Below are 23472 nucleotides of genomic sequence, written 5' to 3' on the forward strand. Positions count from 1 at the left end.
GCTGCCGAGCCCAAGCCGTGGGGCGGCCCGCGAAGGGACCCGCTCCCGCCGCTGCCGCCCTGCGGAGCCTGGCAGCCCGCGCCGGGACACCTGCGAGGAAGGGTCTCTCTCTGCAGAAGGGGGTCTCTAAGGAGCAGTGACCCTGGGGGCAGCCGTGCTGCGGAGCACCGGCGTGACCGCTGCCCCCCTGGGCGCTGGTGCCTTGCCGCCTCGGGGGGAATATTCCCGGATATATTAGTGCAGACAGAGCTGAAGGGCTGACAGAAATACAGTGTGGGGCACCCTCAGGGCCGCAAGGCTGATCCAGACAAACCTAATATCACCACAAAAAAAAAAAAAAAAAAAAAAAAAAAAAAGGAGGGGAAAGGGAGAAATCCCGCAGGGCAGCGCCGGACGCCCCGGGCGGGCCGGGAGCGCGGCGCTGCCGCGGCGGGGCGGGGACCGTTGGCGGCGGCCAACATGGCTGCCCTGGCAACCGCCGTTGCGGCGGCGGCGGCCGCCGGGCAGCAACAGGTAACGGCCCGGCCGCGGCGGGGGAGCGGGGTGTCTGCGGGTGGCGCCGCCGCGGGGGGGGCCCCTCTCTGCGGGTCCGGGGCGGCGGCCGGGGCCGGCGCGCAGCGAGGCGGGCGGGGGTGCGGCGGCAGGCCGCGGCGCGGGGCGCTCGGGCAGCGGCGGGGTGTCGCCGCCCCGCGCCGGTCACCGGCGTTGGGGAGCCCGCCCGGGTCTCGCGGGGCTTGTGGTGGCTGCCGCAGCGCGCTGTCGCAGCGCCCAGCGGTGCCGGGTCTCCGGGCAGCCTGGTGCGGGAGGGGTCTCCCCCTCGGAAAGCTCCCGGCCCGAGTGAAGCGCGTGCTGGTGGCGGGAGAGGGGCGCTCGGTGAAGGCGAGCGAGGAGGCTGATGCTGGGTCGCAAGCGAGTCCTCACCTCCTGCCCGCGTGCTCCGGGCTTCCGAGGCTGCGTCCGTGACCCTCCTGCCGCGCTGGGGTCGCTCACCTCTCCGTCCCCTCGTCCCTCGGCGTTACTCACTGTGATGGTGCTTTGCGTCGGAGCGGTGACCGAGCGCCAACCCAGGCCGCGAGGTGCTGGGCCAACGCAAGCTAATAAAGCGTTGCTCGCTGCCAAGTTTCGGTCTTGTGCAAGGTAAAGGCATAAGCGCGCAGAGGAACCTGTAGGACAGAGGGAAGCAGTGCCGATTTGCCAAGATGATCTCGAAATACTGGCCTCATAAATCGAACATGCAGTTCTACAGTCCTTGCTCATTAGTAATCCTAGGATTAATTGATGGATGAATAACAATAGCAAATCATATGGAAGGGATTTTAAGCTTCAGGTTGCAGGATTTGGGGAGATAAGCCGGTCCTTTCCTTGAACATGATGAAATAGGGGGTAATCTGCCTAGTGTAGATTACGCGCTTATAGTCAGGAACTTGGTTTCCTCTTAATCTTTAGATACTAATTGCCATAAGAGCAAGATATCTGGGCTTGATTTAGTATTATACTGTGATGAGCAACCTCTGTTAAAGCAACCTGATGCTGCATTTTTCCATTTCTTTGTTGAAAAATATGTTTTATATACAGTCATCAGGTCACCATCTCATCAGTCAAGTTTTATACCTGTGCGACTTAAAAATATTTGAATTATGCCACCATACGCCTGAAGTAATGCTATTACTAGTTATCTCTACGCTATATTGTTGACTGCTCAAAAATAACCAATGAATATATAAAAACACAAGCTGATTTTTTTTGTTTAATTTTGAATAATATTTTATTTTGTTATGTACAGAACGACAGCTGTTTCAGTACTGCAGGTGCTGGTCGACAATTTCAGTTTCAGAATTGGAAGGTGAAAGCTGAACAAGCTAAGAAGGTTGAATTTATAAGAACAGCAGAAAAACTAAAAACCCAGTAAGTTGGAACACTTCCTTATAAGTATATTTTTCATGCTGTTCTAGAGATAACTCAAGGTTAAAGGTAAGAATTCATAGTAATGAAGCTTTCAGACTATGTTAAGATTTCATTTTCTGGAGTCCAGATGGAGTATTGTGGTCATGATACTAGTTCAGAATAGGCTTCGGAGTTCTAAAATGGCCTGTTGTTCAAACCACCAACATCTGGAGTTGATCAGTCTTTGCTATTGCTCAAGTAGATGCACAAAAGTGAAGGTGCTTGTGACATAATTGAGTTTTCAGTTTTCCTGCTCAGCTGTGCTTAACCTTTCTAAGGACCTTAAACCCTTAAGATTTAGATCAACAAAAGATAAATTGCAGTAGTATTACAACAACTTTCACGGAGAAGACTGAGATCATTTCACCTAGAATATCTAGAGCTTGGTTAATGTGGGTTCAAATCAGCTCAGGCACAGAAATGATTTGAATGTGTTTCCCCACATCTTGAGCAAGTGCTGTAATAACTAAGCTATTGATTTGAAGGACAGAGGAGTTTCTTCCCACGTGGATGAGAAAGAGCTGACTTAGCCACCAGGCTTAAGGGAAGGTTTGTAGTTATGAATCCTGAATGAACTGGGACACTTAGCTCTCACAGCAGCATTTTACACTGTCTGATCCAATCAGCTCCTACTTGGTTATTGTGGAGCCTGGGTTATGGCTCAAATGTGGCCGCTGGGTAATGTAGAGAATCCTTAGTAGCTTTAAACTAGGCAGTGTGGATACAGGTAGCAGTTTGACCACGGCAGCTTGTCCTTCTGTAATTGTTGTGCTCTTAAGGCTTCCAGTGTCTTGGGTGAGATTTGGTACTCAGTTCTGGGCAGGGAATTCCATGGGACAGCAGAATATTTAAACTTGGGGTATGAAGGCATCTCTGCATCATGTAGTGGTTTGAACATTAAAGCAGCAATAGTCTGCTGCAGAACCCGTGCTATTGCTGCAAAGGGTTTCTTAGGTTGTCAGCAATGCTGCTTAACACTGGGAATCCTACCTGGTCTCCCTGTACCATGTGGCGCCTGTGTCCTACTGCCATGATCTCTAACAGGGCAGCCCTGGATTACACAGATATGCTCAAAACTGCAGCATCTACGGCCCTCTTCCGCCTGCTCTCCTGTAAGTCAACGCCTATTATGCTGCCTTGTGCAAGGCCAAGCAAATCTTACTCTGAGTCAAATTTTAAAGCCTCTGACCTTCGTAAAGAAGCAAAAGTCACCTATAGATCTCTGTATTATACATAAAGGATTGTCAGTAGCAAAGGTAGCAGTTGCGGTATCTTAAATTAACACTAACGAACTTGCATTTGACTCTTCTGTTGAAGTAGTACCGGGAGTGTAACACTAACCATACTCATTTGTCTGTGCTGGGGCTCCATCTATGTATGCAACTACATTAATACAGCCTGTCTCCTTTCTATGTGCTTTCTATGGAAATTCTTGAAAAGTTCTCTCATAATAAGCATACAGATAAGATTTTAGGCTCTTTCAGTGTGTGAACCACTGCCTGTCAGGAAGATAATTCAGAATCTAAGAGGGTCCTGCTGACACAGCATCAACTGAATGCTAAGCTGGAGAAATCTGGGGGCTATGCTAAGTGTTTGCATCTTTCTCAGTGCTGCAACTTTTTTCCAGGCTCGCAACTATAGAAAAAGACAAAAATGGACATCTTTACAGCAGGAAGAGTGACTTCAGAGTAGAATATAGTATGCTAGAAGAACTGGAACATAAAATGACTGTCAGTAGGAAGACTGAAAGTAAGTGGTTTTTATTCTCTTTGTGCTTTTTTTCCCTCTGCAGTTATTTGCTTAACTGGTTTATTAATGTGTAGTGTAGAGAGGGATTAGTACAGCTGGGAGGTAAAATCTGATAGAAGTGCGGAATTTCAGTATAGGTACTGCTTATAAAGGAGATTTCCACAATTCACTTGCAAAATTAAGACACACAAATATCTTGGGTCTTCTGTGTTATTAACTGTTTCTTTTTAATCTTGAGTGTAGCAGATACTACCTTTATAAAACTTCAGTGGAAAGTTACTATTTTGGAAACTTAGAAGCAATTTCATATGTCTGTAGCAAAATCTAATGTAGTCTACCTAAGGTACAATAAATATATCCTTCTCACAAAATAAGTTTTTCTACACTGATTGCTGAATATAGATAGGTTTTTAAACACTGAAGTCTCCTGGTCACGTTTTCTCAGCTTCTTGGATAATGGACATTCATAGTCTAAATGGTATTTCGAGCTGGTATGCATAGTTTCCTATAGTATCTATTCCACTTCAGAACTAATTAAATCCTTAAGGGAAAAAAAGTGATTCCCTAGTCACTGTCCCTTAATTCTTTCAAGAGCATTCAAATAAATCGTGCTGTGCCTTCTGATACAGACGATAAAACAGAATAGGTTGAAGAACGGGAAAGACCTGGAGAAACAACTAAAAATACACTTACCTTACAAATTTGTATGTGTTTTAATGTGTGCAGGGTTTTGTTTTTTTTTTTAATTGAGGATCTCTATCATATCCTCTGCATCTTACAAGCCTTATGACATGTAAATATTTCCAAGGGATGACTGAGCTAAGAAGTTCAGAAAACTTTCCAGGCATAAGGAAGGAGTATGGAAGTAGGGATGGCAACACTGTTACAAAGTGACAGAGAGGACAAAGATGAGAGGTATAAGTCACTAGATATAAGATGTGAAAGAGTGTTAGAGTAGGACCTTTGAGGGTGTATACTAGGACCTCCATGCTTGTTAATTACTATGCTGCTATGTTCAGGTCTCTGAGCGTGATTTATGTACTCTTAATGTTTCCGTGGTCTCAGCAGTAATTAGTAGGGTCAGGTCTTAGCTGTACTCTGTTACATTTAGCTCTAGACTCTCTATTATCCATTCCTTGAAAACAATCTTTTTAGGAAAGGAGATGCAGTCCCCAGGCTCTTCAGCAGCTTAGGTACATCCAGGACTTCGTCACTTTTGTATGTATAGATTCTTGAGGAGGCAAGTGGTGACAAAGTAAACAAGTGTGTGCAGTTCCTTGGAGCTCCAGAAGACATGGATTCTGCTTTAATGAACACAACAAATATGCAAATGTAGTTGAAACAGTAAATTCACATGTGCTTACCAAGTTTTTTCTCTCCCCTGTTGAGTGTTTGAAGCCTAAGTCAGAGTCCCCTCAAAATTCTGGAGGAGCTGTCTTCTGCACAGGCAATACTGTCCTCCAAACTCCAGTTACCTGGTAAAAAGGTTTAAGAAAACTAAATTAACCTAGATATCACTCTCCTGTTGACCTCTTTAGAAGTATGAGCTATTACAGTTTAAATCTCTGTTGACCCTGTGCCGGGAGATAAACGTTGCATTAAAGTACTTAGTATTGCAGCAGTTTCATAAGGTCAAACAGAATTTGTAATCCTGCTTAGATGAAATCCCCAATTTATTTTGGACACTTGATTGCGCTCATTCTTTTATTGAATTTAATGCACAAAGAAATGTTTAGGACTATCAGCTAGCATCTTATTTTCTTTAACAGAAACTAAAATCCTACTGAAGCTATCAAAAATACATAATAATGTGAAGAGACTTCAGCGACAATTAAAAGATGTGAAGCCTACACCAGAATGTAAGTCTTGTTGGCAGATTTACGAACATTTTCCTTTAAAGACAATTTTCTTTGAAACTGTGCTTGTGCTTCTCCTGCACACTCAGGATTCTCCTTCTCCAGTCCACCTGCTTTTCTAGGAATCTGGGAAGGAGGATGTAATAAGGGAGGAGTGTAAGAAAGGATGAAGGCTCTTGCACTTCTCTGTGGAAGTAGAGCACTTTATTCTGTCCTGGAGCTGGTGTGGGTTTGTTTCTTCAGGCAGTTGAGAGTCGAGTGTTTTCTAAATGCCAGTCTTTCTCCTATGTAAAATAAAACTAGTATTTTAATGCAGTGTAGGTATAGCTCCCTTGTCATCTCATAAGAGGTCACAGAGCAGAGTCTACAGGGAATTAATTTCTAGCCATCTAGATGGCTTGAAGTGCAAGTTGAAATATTCTGTAGAAAATGCTTAAACAGCTTGTTCAGTTAAATGTCTTAAAACTCTTGGGAAATGAGCATTGAAAGAACCATTCTCCTGCAGTGCTCCACTATTATGTATGGAGCTCACACTGAAGTTCTGCTAGCTGAGGGCTTTACAATGCTACATATAACGCATCTAATTTCATTTATTCAGTGCCTATACTATAAAAAAACCCACATTGTCTTCTTTCTTGAAGTGTCAGCAGGATACCAAGAACTAACAAGACAGGAAAACTGAACTAAGAGTTTTAGATTATACAGTGGTATCAATTTGGCTTTTTTGATTTGTTTGCTTTTTGTTTTAAAGCCAAGTTAGTTAAACTTGTGTGTTCAATTTGTGTCCATGGGGAAGTTGTGCTGGTTTAAACCATTCAGATGCTAAACCAGTTTTGTACAATTGCAAAATAGGCCTTCTCTAGACAGCTGTTTTACTGGACTTTCCCAAACTGGGACTGAAGCATGCTGACAGCACTGTATACAGAATCTAACTTTGATGTTTTGTTGCAGGCCCAGCTTCACTGAAAGTAGGGAGCTGTAGGTTAAACTGGCTTGGTACAACCTGGTGTAAGCCAAAGATTCGAATGGGCTTCTTAAGTCACTGTAATTGCATTGTTGCAAAAAACAAAGGTGGAAACCCTTTACTTTAGGGTAAGGCTCCCTTATTCTGTGAATCAGTTGAAGCTTACCCAGAATGAGTCACTTGTTTAATCCAAATAAACATTTGAGGGGGGAGATTTGCATCCCTGTTAGCTAAATCACTATGAAATTGCACCTTCTGAATAGAAGAGAGTCTTCCTTTTAAGAATTCATTTGAGATGGAAATGCAGGCTTTTTGGTACACGCTTCCCAGAATTCTCTGTAAGTGTCTGTTTCGGCAAAGTGCTGAATTACTGGTAAAGACTTTAAACTTCTGAAGTATTACGCTCTCTTTTCTTCTTTTTTAGTTGTTGACAAGCTCAGGGAAATGATGGAAGAAGTTGAAAATGCAATCAATGCTTTTAAAGAGGAACAGAGACAAATGTATGTTTATACATGCTTCAGCTGAAAAAGTGCTTTAATATGACCTAAAGTAGTTACACAATGAAAACTTTGTATTAATGTTGTATCATGTAAACTCTTCTCTTGTTTTTCTCTTGCTAGTGGCTCCTGTGGTATGTAAATGAAAACTTAAACTATCAAGATTAGAATCTTGAGAAACAGCCTTTGTGAGAGGCTGTTTACATAGCTGCTGTAGTGATCCAATCTAACAATCATTTGCCTATGAAAAGGCTTTTCCGAGAATGATCCTTTTGGGAAGGGGTGTTTTTTTTCCTTTTTTCCCTCCTGACAGCAGGATTGAGTTAGTTGCTTGTGTGCCATAAATGTGTGTTTCCATTAAAAGGGTAACTTAATTCTGATTGTGTAGTGCTTTATTATGGGATCATTACAACTATGCTGTCATCTGTTACACCATTTCTGTTCATAATCTTTTAAGAATAGCTTTTGTGTGGAATTGACAATTCCAAAATTTATTTTCAGTGAACAATGAATGCTGTATTTCTTCTGTTACATTCCAGTGTTTGTTCTCTTTTTAGTTATGAACAGCTTTTGAAGGAGGAAAAAACTTCCATTAATGAACTCAGTATCCTTGAGAAAAAGGTGGAACTGTGGGCGTTAGGTAACTCAACAACAGAAAAGGTTTTGAGATTACCATCAGCTAGGGTCTCAGTTGATAAAACACTGCAAAATCATCTGCCTGAAGAAGTAGTAGAGTTTGAAAGATTTCTTCAGCAAACAGGAGGGCGGCAAGGAGGCTGGGATGATTATGATCATCAACATTTTCTGAAAGCATGGACAAAACACAGAGGAAGGGCATCCTACATGGATGAAGCCCTTGAGTATCTCTCTGGAAGAACAAAGGAAGATGTTGAACAGCATGATAAATGGTATCGAGAATTTCTAGTTTTACAAGAAAGAAAAAAAGAGGTAGGATAACCTTCCAGGGCTTTTGTAACTTTAAGAAAAAGTACTTATTTTAAAAATACATGAACTTCTTATTTTTGAATTTGCCTCTCTGGTGGTAGTGCTAGGTAGATTTCTCTAATAGTTGACGATACAACTGAAGTCTTTAGCATCCTTACCTTGCCAGTAAATATTTGTCTTAAAGAGAGATTAATAAATGTGGATCTAACAACATGCTGAAGTGGCCTGTGTATTGCTGGAGTGTATTATAACGGCTTTTGATAGCAGTTTTCCAACAAGTTAGGGACAAGCAGTCCCACCTCACCTTGCAGTTCTTGTTACATCCTCTTTCTCCAACCATGGGTGTCCTGCTATACTTGTAAGCAATGTACCTGTACCTGTACTGTGCCAGTAGAACTGTGAACTCTTGAGAGAGCTTTGAGCTCCTGCGTAATAAAAGATACACTGACATAAACACTGAATTATTAAGAAAATAATATGTGAAATTGTTAATTTGAAGAAAAAAATTGAAATATATTTCCACTGAGAAAAGCATTTCACACCAACATGTTCTAAGGTAACATGAATGCTATAACTTAAATGATTTTAGATAGTAAGCCTTAAGCCTGCCTTGTGAGAAAGCAGACATAGGTGCTATTTTGCCTTAAGAAGTTGCCTAACTAGACCTTGAATTCCTGTCTTCAGCTTGTATTCTTGTAGCATGAGTTTTCATCTACTATCTGTTACTCATGACAGATTGAATCAACATGAATCTGTAAGATTTTTATGGAGATCTTATTTTTTTCCGGTGTTTTCACGCAGTCAATTAAGAAGTGGAAAAAAAAACAGCATCAAGAAAAAGAAGGAATCTTGAAGGAAAAAGAGAAATCAGAAAAAATACTTAGGAAAGAGTGTTTTCAGCGTGAAGAAGCTCAGAAGCAAAAAGCAGAAGAAGAAAGGAAAAAACAACAAGCAGCAATTGAAGCATGGAAAAAGCAGAAAGCAATGGCTTTTGCAATGGAACAAGCATCACAACTAAAACTAAAAGAAGAGAAGGAGAAAAAGCAACAGAAAGAACGCCAGCGCCAATGCCATGTTAAGTTACTGTTGGAAAGGTATACCTTGTTGAAGAAGGAAAAGGCAGAGCTTGAAAAGATTGAAAAGGAGAAAAGGGAGGAAGCTGAAAGGGAGGAAAGGAAGAAAATTGCTGCAGAAGAAATTACTAAGTTTCAAGAGCGGGTGAGTAATTGCCTTTCCACTTATGTATTTGTGTTTAAATTTACCTGCTTCCTCCTATAATATAATCTGATAACAGTTTCAAAATCCTTAATACCCTAGTTTTACTCATTTAAATCTATTTTAGATTCATTATGAATAATTTTGTCTATGTCCAAGAAAAAGTGTGAAACTTTATTCTAGATAAAGATGTTACTTTGCCTCGAGGTCTAAGTTCTATAGGTTTATTCAAACCCATATTTCATTCTAAATGTAGAGATGGTTATGTCTGCTTGAGTGTGACCACAGTTTGGGAAAAACTCTTTAGGACATGCCATTCAAAGAGTAGAAATTACTCTCCATGCCAAAGAAAATGTTAACAGACCTGATTGCTGTATGTGGATGTGTAAGTAATAAAAAGAATAGATTGAAGGTATTGCAAGTTGTTGTAGTTGTAAGTTCAAGTTAGATCCCAGCTCACTGTAAATTTCATTACGGGACAACCAGTATTATTGTCAGCATTCCTGTTAATTTTCGTTTTTACAACGGGTGGTTGAACTACTGGAATCTGGGTTTTTTTCTTCACTATGTAATTGTGGAGAACAAAATGTCGCAAGTAGCCATCTAGCGTAACTTAATTCTGCACTATTACAAAACCACAGAGTAAACTCTAATTCTGTGAGAAGGATGTATACATATTTTGATACAACTTGGTTTATTTTTCCAAAATAAGTTTGAATTTTGTCTTAATATATTTTTTCAGGATCTACGTAAACTTGAACTAAAGATTCATGAAAAGCAAGCTAAAGAAGAGGAAAAACAAGAAAAAGAAAAGAGACTGGCAAAGTTAAGAGAGAAGGTAGCACTCTAACAACATTATTTTAGAACTTTTTTTCTGTTATTGACTATTTAGATAAGTAAAAATAATTAGCTTTTAGAGCAAAGCAAGAAAAAGAATTGTTTAAACTATTGAGCTGCATATACCTCAGACTTAAGAGAATTTCCCTGTCTCTGAGCAATAATTATTACAGGTAAGCAACAGCTTGTTTTTTAAAAATGCTTTGCTAACATTAGTGGACTAAGTAGGCTAGTGTCCTGAAATGTTTTAGGGACATTTTCTGGGTTCTCACAGTTTAACTTTTTAATTTATTAAAATAACTTAGTATTTCATGGAATAAATGCTTCCAATTTGTTTCCTGGGGCAGCGTGGGTAAAACTCTCCTGTTCATTAGATGGATTTATCTTATGTTTTCTTTGCATCTATCTACACGATAAAGATATAATTAGTTTATGTAATTCATTCTGTGATTGATGATGAAGAACATTGGATGTTTTTTGTTTGTTTGTTTCACCGCAAGGTTGAAATTCATGCAGCCAGAGACCCCTCCAGGTTGTACAGGCCTACCAAGGGCTGGGAGGAACGCACAAAGGAGATCGGACCAACAGGTTCAGAACCACTTCTGCACATTCCCCATAGGTAAGGAGAAGAGCAACGAGTGCATGCCACTTTTTTTTTTTTTTTTTTTTTTTTGATTTATGAGCTATTTGTTTGTTTATTTCAGAGCTATCCCAACCTGGAGACAAGGGTTATAGGTGAGGCCCTGCGTATCATTTTTACAGGATGATCGTTTCCTTGTATATGAGGTGGCCAACGGTCTTCAGGAGTTTTCCACAGAAGTTGCTGGGTGCACTGAAACGCTGTGCTTGCATTTCGTGAGTGCTGAACTCGAGCTGGTTTCAGTCAGTAGTGTTTTCATCATGGCTTATATTTCACTGCATTAAAAGTGCTTCGTTGTGACCCGCTGTTTTTACATTCCTTCTCTGATTTCGGACCGTGTACACGTGCTCGGGAAACGGCGAATAGCACCCAGCTTCCAGTTGCCCCCGTTGGTCTCGATTACCACCGCGCCCGCAAGTCGCACTGCACCGAAGGGCGGTTTGAGGAGCATCAGGCTGCGGGTAGCCGCTGTCCCGAGCGGTGCCGCGGCAGGGGGGGGGCCGCACCGGGGTGGGCCGCGCCTGCAGCCCACCGGCCCCGAGCCCGCCATGAGGCGGACGGGCAAGGACTCCCCGCGCGGCCGCCCTACGTCATCACCCGCCGGTGACGCGCATCGTGCGCGCCGGGCGCGGGCGGCGGGAAGATGGCGGCGGAGCCGTCGGCGCTGGGCTCGGGGGAGGCGGAGCGGCTGGACTTCCTGCGGGAGCGGCATGTGCGCTTCTTCCAGCGCTGCCTCCAGATCCTGCCCGAGCGCTACTCCTCCCTGGAGACCAGCAGGTAGCGGGCCGGGCTCCCGCGGGCCCTGCGGCGCGCGCCGGCGGGAGGGGGCTGCTCGGCGGGCGGGCGGGCCGCGGCGCCCCTCGGCCCCGGCCGTTCGGCGGGGCGGGACCGGGGCGGGACCAGCCCCCTTTGCTTTCGCCCGCCGCGGGGAGCCCGCGGGGTCTCTCCTGCCCGCTGGAGAGCGGCCAGCCCGGGCCGGCTTCCCGGGGGCGGCCCTGGCGAAGCCGCGCCGGCCGCCTGGAGAGGCAGCGCTGCGGCGGCGGCGGCGGACGCGCTGCCCGGAGGGGCGTTTGCGCCCGCGGGCGGCTCCCGGCGAGTGCGCGGATGGGTGTCGGCCGTGCCCGGTGAAACTCCCCGACTTCCGCGAGAGGACACTTGTTGATCCTTCTCATCTGTTTTCAGTCCCATGCTTCACCCTTTTAATCCACCTGGAAAGCCGATTTTAAAATTAGCGATTTAAGCGTTCTGTAGCTCAAAGTCAGCACGCGGAAGATGCAATAGCCGAAATCATTTAAATCTTCATTAGCAAGCGTAAACATTAAAGCATATTAATTGTGGTAGTGAAATATGTTCCTTACCTTAAAGTAGGGAGATGCTTGTCCATGTAATGGCTTCACAATGCATTTATTTTGGATTCTTAATGTCTTCCCATGAGGTAATAAGTTATTGCTGATGCACAAGATGATCAATACCTTGTTTGCAAAGTTGCATTTGAGGAGAAACTTGGAGACAAGTAAAGGATTCAGTATTTTATTCAACTAATAATATGACCTTTTTAAAATTTTGTTGTAGTGTCTTGGAAGTCATATTATGGGAAACGTGCAATTACTTTGATCAGCCTTTTTTTTTTTTAAGTGTACTTTCATGATTTTTCAATACTTTGAAAAGTTTCAGGAGGATTTTTCCAATCCTGTTATTTCACTACATTCATGTTGGTTTAGATGGTGAGTAACAGAGATCTTCTCTGATCTCTAGACCAAAATGCCAGGCCTGATTACAAGTAAAAATTAATTTGGTTATCCAAGCTTAACATTTACAGGAATTACAGCAATGGAGGCAAAGCATGTCGTAGGCTGCATCAGAAAAACTATAGTCAGCAGATCAAGGAATGCAATTACCCCACTCCATTTAAGCATTTGTTATGCCACACTTGGAATATCGTGTTCAGTTTTGGTCCCCCTGTTCCGCAGAGACACTGAAAAATTGGAGGGTCCCACAGAGAAGAACTGCCAAGATGATGAAAAAGGGTTGGAAAAATTGACATCGGAAGAAAGGCTCAAGGGAACAGAAGGCTCAGGGAGGATCTAATCACAGTCTTCCAGTACCTGAAAACTGGTTAGAGAAAAAGTGGTATGATGGTGATGGTGCAAGAGGCAACAGGCACGAGTTGCTTCAGGGGAGATTCAGTCTGGACATAGGAACAATGTCCTTCACTGTAGGAGCAGTTAAATGCTGGAATAAGTTGCCCAGAGAAGTGGTGGAGTGTCCTTCTCTGAAAAAAATTAAGACTCTGCTCAACAGGGCTAATCATATCTGTGGCCGTGCTTTCAATAAAAGGTGGGATCAGGTGATCTCCAAAGGCCTTTGCCAGCCTAGACATTTCTGTTGTGTGATTTACGTTGCCAGGCTGTCTCAATTTGCCGCTGAGCTAAAATAGAGGTTGTAGTGTGCAAGGCGTTGTCCCCAAACTTATTAGCATTACACTTACTTAATAATATAGTGCTAATTGTTTTCAGATCTCTTCTAGAAATTAATAACCTGGTTGAGTTTAAATTTGATGTGTGGTCATAGCAGCCACGATATATTAAATAACCAGTGCCAAGTACATGTTTTTATAATGGTTGTGCAACACTGGAAAAAACCCTAAGTTTTCTGAAAATTGGAACTCTCTGAAATTATTTCAGGACTCTCTGTGTTCTGGCTAATCAGCATATTCAAGTTTAAACCTTCAACTAGAATAAAAATCAAGGTCATCTGAATTCAGCATGTATTTTTACTAATAAAGGTATTCTCCAGTTTAAATGTATAAATTTTTAAAATCAACATTCTGCAGACATATATACCCCTCTGTTAACAAATTCTTAGCAGGTGTTTGCGTCACAGAAGTGTTTGATGGCGAGTGTACTAATTAGCCTTTTTGACAAGTTCAATTGCACCAAGTTCAGCAAACTTCCACAGTTGGCATTGCTGCAGAAGGAAACTCTGTCATCCTTTTATTCTTACCTCCCTTGTTCCTGCATTTGTGTGGTTGTGTGGTGAACTGGATTGGGGAGCTCAACTAAATTGAAGAGCAACTTGTTTAAAAAAAAAAAAAGAAGTCAGTAAGCTTTTTTCTGGTTCACCATGCTGCAGCAGGAACAACTGCATTTGTTCCCACAGGACAAGCTGATAGAAGATGAAATTTTCTTTTTGCACAGTGCTTGTCCGTTCTAACTTGGATTGTGATTTGTCAAACACTAAGGGAGTTGGTAGAAGACTGAAGAAATTCAATTTCATTTTCTTTACTGAAATTATTGGTCCAAGGAAGGACCTCATAATTATTTTAATCTGTAGCTACCGCATGCAACATCAGTGACAGTAGTTTTTGGTGATCTGGTCAGTAAACTCTTGTACACACTCAGTCAGTACCATGAGTTTTGGCAGGAGAATGCACCTTTCCTGGTCTCTGAAGTCTTTCAGATTGAGGAATTTCATGATGCTCTTTGCATCATGCTTGTTCAGATTCTCAAATCATTTCAAAAGGTTTTGGAATTCTGCTGAGAAGCTGCAGTCTGTGTCCTTGCCTGAAAACCGAATCTGTCATCAGAAATGTCTATTTGCTTATCTTTGTGAGGGACTTAAAACACAGATTATCTGTTATGTAAGTTTTCAGTAGGTTAAGTAACAACTTAAAAACAAATTTCAGCTTCAAAGTTTGATATGTGACTTCCTAAATTAATACACATACAGTAACTAAAGTGATGGTAGAAGGCAGGAAGAAAAGGTACAGCAATAGTGATGCTAGACTTGGGGATCGTGTCAAAAAGGAGTGCTCTGTAGGTAAGTTGGTCTATATAAAGCTTTTTAATTTTATGCCATGTGTCAGCTAAGGTACTGGTAACAGTTGTCTGTACTCTGTTAATGCTCAGTGAGGCAGAATAGCATGTGAAGTAAAATGTAGTATGTAGGTGGCTGTATCAGGAGGGCACCGTGTTCAGTGATGCAGGATGTTCTTGCCCATCATATGTGAATTCCGGCAGTCTACATACAGTCAGTTCCTAAATGCTCCTGTTAACACAGAGAATCAGTTCTGATTAGGTAAACTGAAGCCTAGCTATGCGTAAAACCACTTTCTGCACTCACTTATCTATGTGAGTATTTTTGAGTGTAGGTCAGATACATGTTTTGTCTTTTATATGTACAGTCTTGTGTTTTGGGGCCTGGTGTGCAGCAGTTCCTAGTGCTGACATTGGCATAGCGTTTGTGCCTCTTTGGAAGTAACTTAACTGGGTAACATAGTGTGAAAATGCCTTCAAGTATTTGTAGTAAAAGATTCTCAAACTTTGTGTTTGTGAAAATTGGAAATATGTACAGTCTTTCAAAAAAAAATTACTGTAATTGAACTATCTTTTAACCTTTGTTCCTTATGAAGTTTAAAAAGTACTGGTTTTCCTCAAAGTAGCGAGTTATTGTCCAGAGTCTGATTTTGGGTTACACAGATCTGAACAGTGGCAAAAGTTGATGTAAGCCTCAAAGTGCTAAGCTTTCACTTAAAGACAATTTTGCAGCAGGCGGTTTGCTTAAAATGATATTTTTGTTCTATGTAGAAATAAATTTTGTGCGCAGTGTAATTTTTATGACTCTCTATAATAAAAAAAACTTATTTGTAATAATAATAGTAAAGAGACATATCTTAGAATTAAGTGATTACAAAATAGCTTTACCGTTTTTCGGCCGGGAATACTTGCATTGATAGAGGTGTATGCTATTCTGTGTTTGATATTTTTGGCAAGGACCTTAGAGTTGCATAGTGTTTTTTTGAAGAGGGATTGATAGTGGTCAATATCCAAGATTATAAGCTAAAATCTTTTGTTTGTGAGAACAGTCATAAAGAATAATGCAAAACCCCAGGATCTAGGTAAAAGACAGCATAAAATCAAATGATTCAGCTTAACATTCTTCAAATGCATTGTGGTCGCTGCTTGTGGTATGTAATTCTCGGTAATATCAGTTGTGAAGCAGAAGTTGGTGGCTTAAAAATGTCTTGTGAATGTCAGGCCACATGATTACTGTAACAACAGGTTGTCACACTCATAGGAATGTCCTGCTTTGTGGGGTGTGACATTGTATTTGAGAGGAGGGTTTGCTGCGCCTCATTTGGCTGCTGCACTATCATTTGCTGCAGAATACTTTTAAGGCATATTTTGGGCTGACTTACATCACCATTTTCTGTGGCCTTGGTGTTTGTGGCTCTGACGCAGAAGCACAGGCAAAAATTAGATGATCACAGAGGTTTCCATCCTGATCTTCTTCAGAGGTTCCTGCTCCTGATGCTCAGGGTGGCTCAGCAGCCTGCGAGGTAACTGCAAATTATAACTTAGTCTCATAAGGAAAGCTGGCATTGACTTTTGGGTTTCCTTAGTTTGCTAAGCTGTAGTTTCTGTCCATTCAGCACCTGTTTCATGATCAGCTTATCAGTTGGTGAAATGAGAGCAAGAATTTTCAGAACGGTAGGCAGATACAACCGTGGGTGCCAAAATGTACATCCAGCTATTTTTAATCTGACTCAGACCTTCCAACTTACCACTGCGTGAGCATTTTCCCTGATAGCAAGCTATCTCAAGTTCCTACCCTAGTGCCGCGGTGTTGGTGCTTTCTCAGTGCAACTGCTGCAGCTCTTTGAGGGGCTGTACTGTAAACCAGATCATTGAAATGATTTGTGTTAAAAACAAAACCTCCCAACAAAGAGGGGTGGTTTGCAGTGTAGCCTTATAAACAGTTACAGTAGCACAAGTTTAGGGAAGGAGAGAGGAGCTTTAGGCAGGAGGGAACTTGAGCATGCTAGCTACTCCTGACTCCACTTCCTGCGTTGGATACTTGGATGTGACTTGCTTAATTTTAGATGTTTAGTTAAGTTAGTCATCTAGGCTCCTTTGTACTCAAGGACAAGAAATAAGTACCTCTACGTAGTAATTCATCCTGTGTGTTTGTTTCTACATTCATCAGTTATAAAGGAAGCCTCGCTATTCGACACCTAACTTTTAAGCATCTGAAATTGTGTTTAGGACGCAATGAGAGGCAGCTTACTTCATTTCAGGGTTATCTTGCACTTACTGCATAGTTATAAGACTGTTCATATAAGAATTCATCACAGAGAACTAGTTTGGAAGTTAGTAAGTTACTAAGTTACTAACATAGTTTACCTTGTAGTGTCTTTTTCAGGTAAGCAGGCCCTTAGGCTAATGCCTGAATTGGCATCTCTTTACCATGTAAAAGAAGGCATGGCTTATGTGAAGTCTTGTTGAGATGGAGAAATGTTTAAAGTATAAAGAACATAACTTTATCCAGTAAAAATTTAATATTTTCTGAGCTAGACTCAATGTATTGCTCCACTCTACAGGCTGAGAATTCATAGATATTTCTGTTTCTGCAACCGTTTGTTAATCTCCCCATGATATTTATGGTGGGAAGTGTAAGTCTTATCTTTTTCTTTTAGGTTGACAATTGCATTTTTCGCACTCTCTGGTCTGGATATGTTGGATTCCTTAGATGTGGTGAACAAAGATGATATAATAGAATGGATTTATTCCCTGCAGGTCCTTCCCACAGAAGACAGTGAGTGAGTTTTTAGTTTTTTTTATTGATATTAACATCTTTACTTTTGCTTTTCACCTGGGGAATAGTGTATGGCACTTGGTTTTTACAAAATACAAGCTTGACCTTCCTGAGGTGCTGTCATGATAATTTCAGATAGCGGTATGTCCAGCAATTTCTAGAAGTAGATCCCTCTAAAGAAATAAAGCTAGAAGAAGTGATTAGTTTTGCTTTTTTATGTATTCAAGTTGAAGTTATGAAATGTCTTTGAAAATAAGACAATATAAAATACTACTGAAGTTTCACCTTCAAAACCCTTCTCAGATAAGTTTTTTTGCCTGTTTCTAAAAGAAACACATATGCCACATATGCATTACAAGTCTACTAGTGGTTATATTGACTTCCACTAATTGTAGCTATGCCAGGAGCTAGGAGCACAGGTGTGGCTATACGGAACAGCTTTTGAAAAAAAAGGAAAGGTAAGATGAAGAAGCAAAAGGGATGAACGCTGTTCCCACTTTATAATGAAAAATCAGTTCTTTGGATCTGTGGTGGTTAAATTTGCCTAATGTCTTTAGAAGGGAGTAATACTGTTGCTCTGCCCCAGCTGTCTTCAGATTGGAATGTGCGTAGTAGATCCAGGTTAGGGAGGGAGCTCAGAAGAAGTGGCCCTCTCCAGGCCGCTTAACAGAAGCCAAGGGAAGCGCCACTCCTGTGGGCTCGCTGGTACTGGCGTTCTTCTGTGGCGGCTCAGGTGAGTGGCTCATAGCAGCAGAGGGAGTGGAAGGGAGGGGGCTGCAGGTAAGGCAGCTCTGTGACATGAGGTGCTGGCATGTTAAGTGCTGGTGTGGGATAGCTCCAGGCTGGTCTGCAAAGAAGAGGTAATTGTAGGTGCCTGTCTATAAAATCATGAAAGTGTGAAGTGCTTTTAATGTTGGATGGTTGTAGAAATAAAATCATGTTTTTCGTTATAATGTCTAATCATGTGCCGCAAATTGGGTCTCTTCCCTAAAAGCAGTTTTAGGAAATAAAAGCATTTTTATGAAGTGAACATGTGGAAGTCAAGATTGCCGATGCTTGATTTTTACAGCAATAAAAAGAACCCATTTCTTACTCTGGCAACTTGCAAGCCTTCATATCCACACCAGGCACTAGCTCCAATAGATTTTTTTGCTTGGGTTGCATTTCAGGACTGATTATAGAAAATTAATGGGTTTAGATCATATAATTGCTCCTGCAGCTCTTTTAATTATGAGAAGGTTCCTTAACATGAAGATAACTTTCCATGTGTACATTCTTTGTTTTTAGGAGTTGCATGCTTTTTGATCCCTATCCCTGTCTTCGGGAGTGTATTCTGATAGAACAGTCAACTTCACGAGAAGAGGAATTAGAATAGGCATTTTTGTTTGTTTGATAATATGCTGAAATTCTCTGCACCTTCCCCCCCCACCCCCCACCCTAGCCAATATTTGGGATAGTCCCATTGTTAAGGCCCTTCTAGGGAGGACAGTATCAGTCTCAGCTTGCAGATGTGGAGGCTAAAGATCTGGGGCACAGCTAGGACAAGCTCTTCCCATCGTACAGTTCCTGGAGAACACTTTTGCAGGGGGTGCCTCCCTGCTACAGTGCATTCTGTGCTTATAAATAATAGATTTCTCTTTTCACCAGCAGACCCAACCTTCCCTCCAATCCTGTATTTTGATATCCTCTCATAAGAACTTTTTTTTTTGGTTAAGCTCTATTCCTTCTGGTAATAATGCCACTCTTCATCTTGACACTTGACCTCTAAAATTTTAGGTTTTTTTTTTTTCCATTTTTACTTCATCTGGCGGACAGTAGATGATTAAAATGTAAATGATACTAACAGCAACAGATTGGATGCTGGATGACTAAATATTCAGAAAGGAGTGCACAACCTCCTGTAATATCTGGTTTCAATAAAATGTCCCGACTGTCTAATTTTTAATCTTAATGTGTGTGATGTTTGTTGACAGCCTGCCACTAGTAGAGCTCTGACTCCATCTTTTGACATGCCCAGAGAAGTAGCTAAACTATGGTAGACAGTAGCACTGAGGCCTTTGGTTTCAAGTTGATCATACATATCTAGTTAAAGGAAATACTTGCTAGATTGAGGCATTGGAATCTGTCTTGGAAAAAATCTGATTTTACTTTGCTTTAAAGTAATAATCTGTTGCAACTTCTTTGACGTGCATGCTTATATCTTTCTCTTTCTAGGGAAAATTGATCTTTAAGCATTTAAATTATAACACTGTTGTGTAGTTTTTGGAATGATGAAATTCCAGTAATCTTGCTTTAAGTAACAGCATTGCACTTAATATAAATCTTCATTACTTTTGGCTCTAGCATTGAAAACCAGTGGACCTATATTTTAGATTGAAATATATTTTTAGAGCATCTTGGGATTTTTTTTTTTTTTTTGATTGAGTCACTGAATGAATTCCTGAAAGGAGAGAGAAAAGAATACCTGGAATTCTTGGGCAGGGGTGGAGGGGAATCCTCTGTTGTTGGTGTTTCTCTCTCCAAAGCTTCTATATCAGTAGTACTTCACTTGGTTTTACTTAAGGCACTTTTTTAAGGTGGCAAGTTCAAATTATTTTGAGAACTGCTGCTATCTTACAATAGGCTTCCAATGGAGAGGAGACAGAGCAATTAATACTCTACAGGCTTAATTTCTATTTACTTTTACCAATAACTGTTATAGCAGGGTACTGTAGAACTTGGTAGAAAAATCAGAATTTGATGTTTAGAATACTTGTTAGTTATACTCTCAAAATATACTGTGGTAATAGTAGTAGTATGGTTGTATGTATCAGTATGGGATATGCTAATGTAGCCTGCAATTGAAAGGTCTGTAGCCTTTGAAATTTTTATGTGAAACTGAAGTTCATGAAAGCAAAATGGTGAGATCTTGTTCTAGCTGAGTAAGAAAGTAAAAATACAGTTTGTGATCCTAAATGGAATACACTAAAGGAAGCTGAAGATTGAGGTCTGTCAGGATAGACTGAATTCTTCTGTGGTTTTATTGTAACTACGAAACATGAGAGACTCAGAAAAGTAATATTCTTTAGATACCATGACAGATTTCAGCTCAAGTGCTTCAGAGACTGACTCAATACAGGTTGTAATTAGAGGGAGAGAATAGCCATGTCACACATGCCAGCTGATGCTTACTCTCAAACCTAACAGTCTTCACTGGGTGCTTGGTCTCATTGGTGTCTTCTGCTTACTGAAAGGACTCTGTCTTCTGTAACTCTTACAAAATAGTTTGGCTTTAACTTCCATAGCATTTGACTGTTGCTACTTTTCCTTCCTGTTCAGTAAATGCTCTGCTTAGTTGCATGGCTAACAGCACGTGATTGTTTTGTTTGTGTGTTCCTTGTAGTAAGACCTCACTGGGTTTCCTTTTACAAGGATGTTGAAATCTTGAAAAAGCCTCTTTTTTCTGTGGGGGAAGGGGCTGTATTCTTTTACAAGTCCTACTGGAAATGACAGCTTTGAGCTAAAGACTTTTTTTTCAAATATGAAGTTCAAAAAGGATTGACAAAAGATCCTGTCTCAGCTGTTTGTTCTTCTGGTTCTTATCATGTCCTAACTTTACTGTTTGCCCTCTCATAAAGCAGCTCCTAGGCAGAATTTCAAATTTATTGTAACTATCTTAAAGTGCAGCTCTTACCAGTGTGAGAGATATGTATCCCAGTTATTCCTCGCAGGTTGTGTTTAAAACCAGTTCAGCACTTTTGAAAGGTTATAAATACAGAGCTCTGGACCAAAGTGATCTAGTTGTAGACAGAAAGTGGAGGCTGGTTCTTTGGTCATACTCATCTGCCATCCTCCCCTATAGCAACACTGCCACTGTCTGCCCCCGCTGTGAGCTGGTTTGGCTTGTTTAGCTGGCAGAAAAGCATGTATTTATTTATCTATCAGAAAGGTTAGCTTTCTGTTGCCTTGGTGAACTGACTTGGCTGGGGATACAAGGGCCAGAGCCCAGCGGGGGAGAGGGAACGAGATCACATACTTTGACAGCTGGGTGTTTCACTGGCTTTGCTGTAGTAAGAAACTGCACCCCAAGTAAAGCTGAGGCATCTTTCGTTTTCTGGTTTGGACCCCCAGGGTCTGTGCATAGCCGCTTGAAAACCACTGTTCCACACCAGGGACCTAAAACTTTGTTCTGTCAAAGTTTGAATTTAGATTGGTAGCAATGCTTGTGGTGCACGTTCCAGTGCTTTGGTTGGTAAGGAAATTATTTTTTAGCCTTAGTTCAGTAAGAATTGCTCATGTTTATCTGGATGTGCTGTGTCAACCTATGTTAGAGCTATGACTTTTTCTTGTATTTTAAGCTTTTAATGGCCAATGTAAAATTGCTCCTCCACTTAGCAAAATAAGAAAAGCCTAGAAGCCAGAGGAATACACAGGTACTCTGAAGGGGAAGAGTTACCGCTCTTCCCATCAAAGGCTAATTGTAAAAGTCGCATAACAAAAGTGGCCTTTCTGTAACAAAAACGATCCTTGGATAAACCTCCTATGGTCCTCACTTAGGACTATTCGAAGGACCACCTGGCCTACACATACGTAATACGGCTTTCTGCAAGGTAAAGTCTCAGCTCTTGGTGTAAGTGTGAAGTCTCTTACTTTGGGAAACAGGTCAAATTTATTTAATCCTGTTGTCAAATATGACAGGTTTTTCCAGGTGTTCTTTGTTCTGCTTGAAACAGTCATACAGTGATTGATAAAACTTTTATTACTTACTGCTATTTTTTGAGCCCATTCAGAAAGGGATTAAATATGCTTAACTGAAAGTGAACGGTAGGTGGTACCATTTCATAACTGCATTTTACTCGATGCTTCAACTGACTGTGCAGGTGCTGAAGTCATTGCTTCAGCAATTTTTTACACGGCGCATTAATTCTGATTATTATCCCTTTAATTAGGATATGTTTCTCAAATTTGCTTAATTTTTAATGATATATCTGATCCTCACTGGCTGTTTGCAACTCAGCAAAGTAGGCAAGAGCTTGATTAGCACTGCTAAACTATTACATGAGATAAGCACAAGTACCTTCAATAAAATAGTAAAACCAGCTTCACAGCAAGTGAGATGATGCACATAAACTGAAAGATGGGGCTTTTTCATTAAATAAATATTTCCCCTTTTGAGTTGGACTTGGCACTTACAGGAAGCTAAAAAAAATTGAGACACGACGTCAGTGTGCCAGAGTCATATGGCTAGAAATGAGCTGTTTGCACTTCCTGCTTAGCGCTTCCTTTACCAGCTCCGCGTTCTATTTTTAAAGTCAAGAATTGCAACTATCAATTTAGCAATTCACTTGTAATCCTGAAGCTCTAGGAACTTCTCTTACATGAGCATTAATGATGAAGTTTTCCTTTACTTTTATGTGGAGGAGAAGAAATTTTGCCTCTCTTTGGAGATTATGCACTGATAGCTATGTACCAGTAGACTTAGGACTTTTGTCGGTGAAGGATTTCCACATTTGTGCCTTTTTGGAGCTTACGTAGCCTTTTTGACACACTTTTTTTTTTTTTTTTTTTTTCCTGAAAACAGTACTTTTTCACAATGTCAGTTAGGAAAATTGGTATTTAAGAAATGGAACTTCTAATTTTCCTTTTTCTTAACGGGTTCATTCATGTTATATTGTGTTTCAATTTATGAAGCTTTTTTGGCAGGGTCTTTCAGGAACTGCTTAAGCAGTTAATCTTTATTGTGCTTTCCAGAACCTGTTGCAAAACAGAAAGTAGGATCTTTGACTCCAGGAACTAACAGGCAAACTTTCTTTGCTGAAAAGATTTAGGGTACAACAAAATATAACGATTATGTGTTTTTTTTATTTACAAATTCAGATACTCTTTCTGTTTTCTCGTTGTTGCTATAGGATACCAACTTCTAGCATATGCTGATCTGACCTTCATTACACCTATAGATTCATTAAAAATTTTTTAGACCAGAAGGTGGAGAAGTGGGGATTGTAGGTGTTTTTTTCTGTTAAATGATAGTTCACTCCATGGAGATTAGATCCAAAGACTTGTCTGTTAGGAAAAACCTGCATGCTTTACCTGCATTAAAGTCATTAGACTGATGCAAGGTTCTAAATTAGATATTGCATATCTGCAGAATGCATTTTAAACTAGAAGCTACTGTGTTGATTAATTACACCAATATTGGTGTACGACATTGCACAGTGATGTTTTTTAGGGCTTTCAGTATTATAATTATTG

The 23472-nt window shown here is 41.0% G+C and overlaps 1 protein-coding gene across 1 annotated transcript in view; it reads left to right on the plus strand.

Annotated features, from left to right (window-relative positions):
- The first annotated feature begins 367 nt into the window (after positions 1-367).
- The window catches only part of LOC112985810 (coiled-coil domain-containing protein 112), a 49596-nt gene continuing 26491 nt past the window's right edge, over positions 368-23472 (plus strand). Inside the window, 10 exon segments of the mRNA XM_064500773.1 lie at positions 368-513; positions 1784-1905; positions 3572-3693; positions 5463-5552; positions 6938-7013; positions 7568-7958; positions 8757-9173; positions 9913-10008; positions 10508-10626; positions 17123-17241. Coding sequence (XP_064356843.1) covers positions 460-513; positions 1784-1905; positions 3572-3693; positions 5463-5552; positions 6938-7013; positions 7568-7958; positions 8757-9173; positions 9913-10008; positions 10508-10626; positions 17123-17241 — 1606 coding nt within the window. The 5' untranslated portion in view covers positions 368-459.

The sequence above is a fragment of the Dromaius novaehollandiae genome, chromosome W, assembly GCF_036370855.1.
Source record: "Dromaius novaehollandiae isolate bDroNov1 chromosome W, bDroNov1.hap1, whole genome shotgun sequence".
NCBI classification, from domain to species: Eukaryota; Metazoa; Chordata; class Aves; order Casuariiformes; family Dromaiidae; genus Dromaius; species Dromaius novaehollandiae.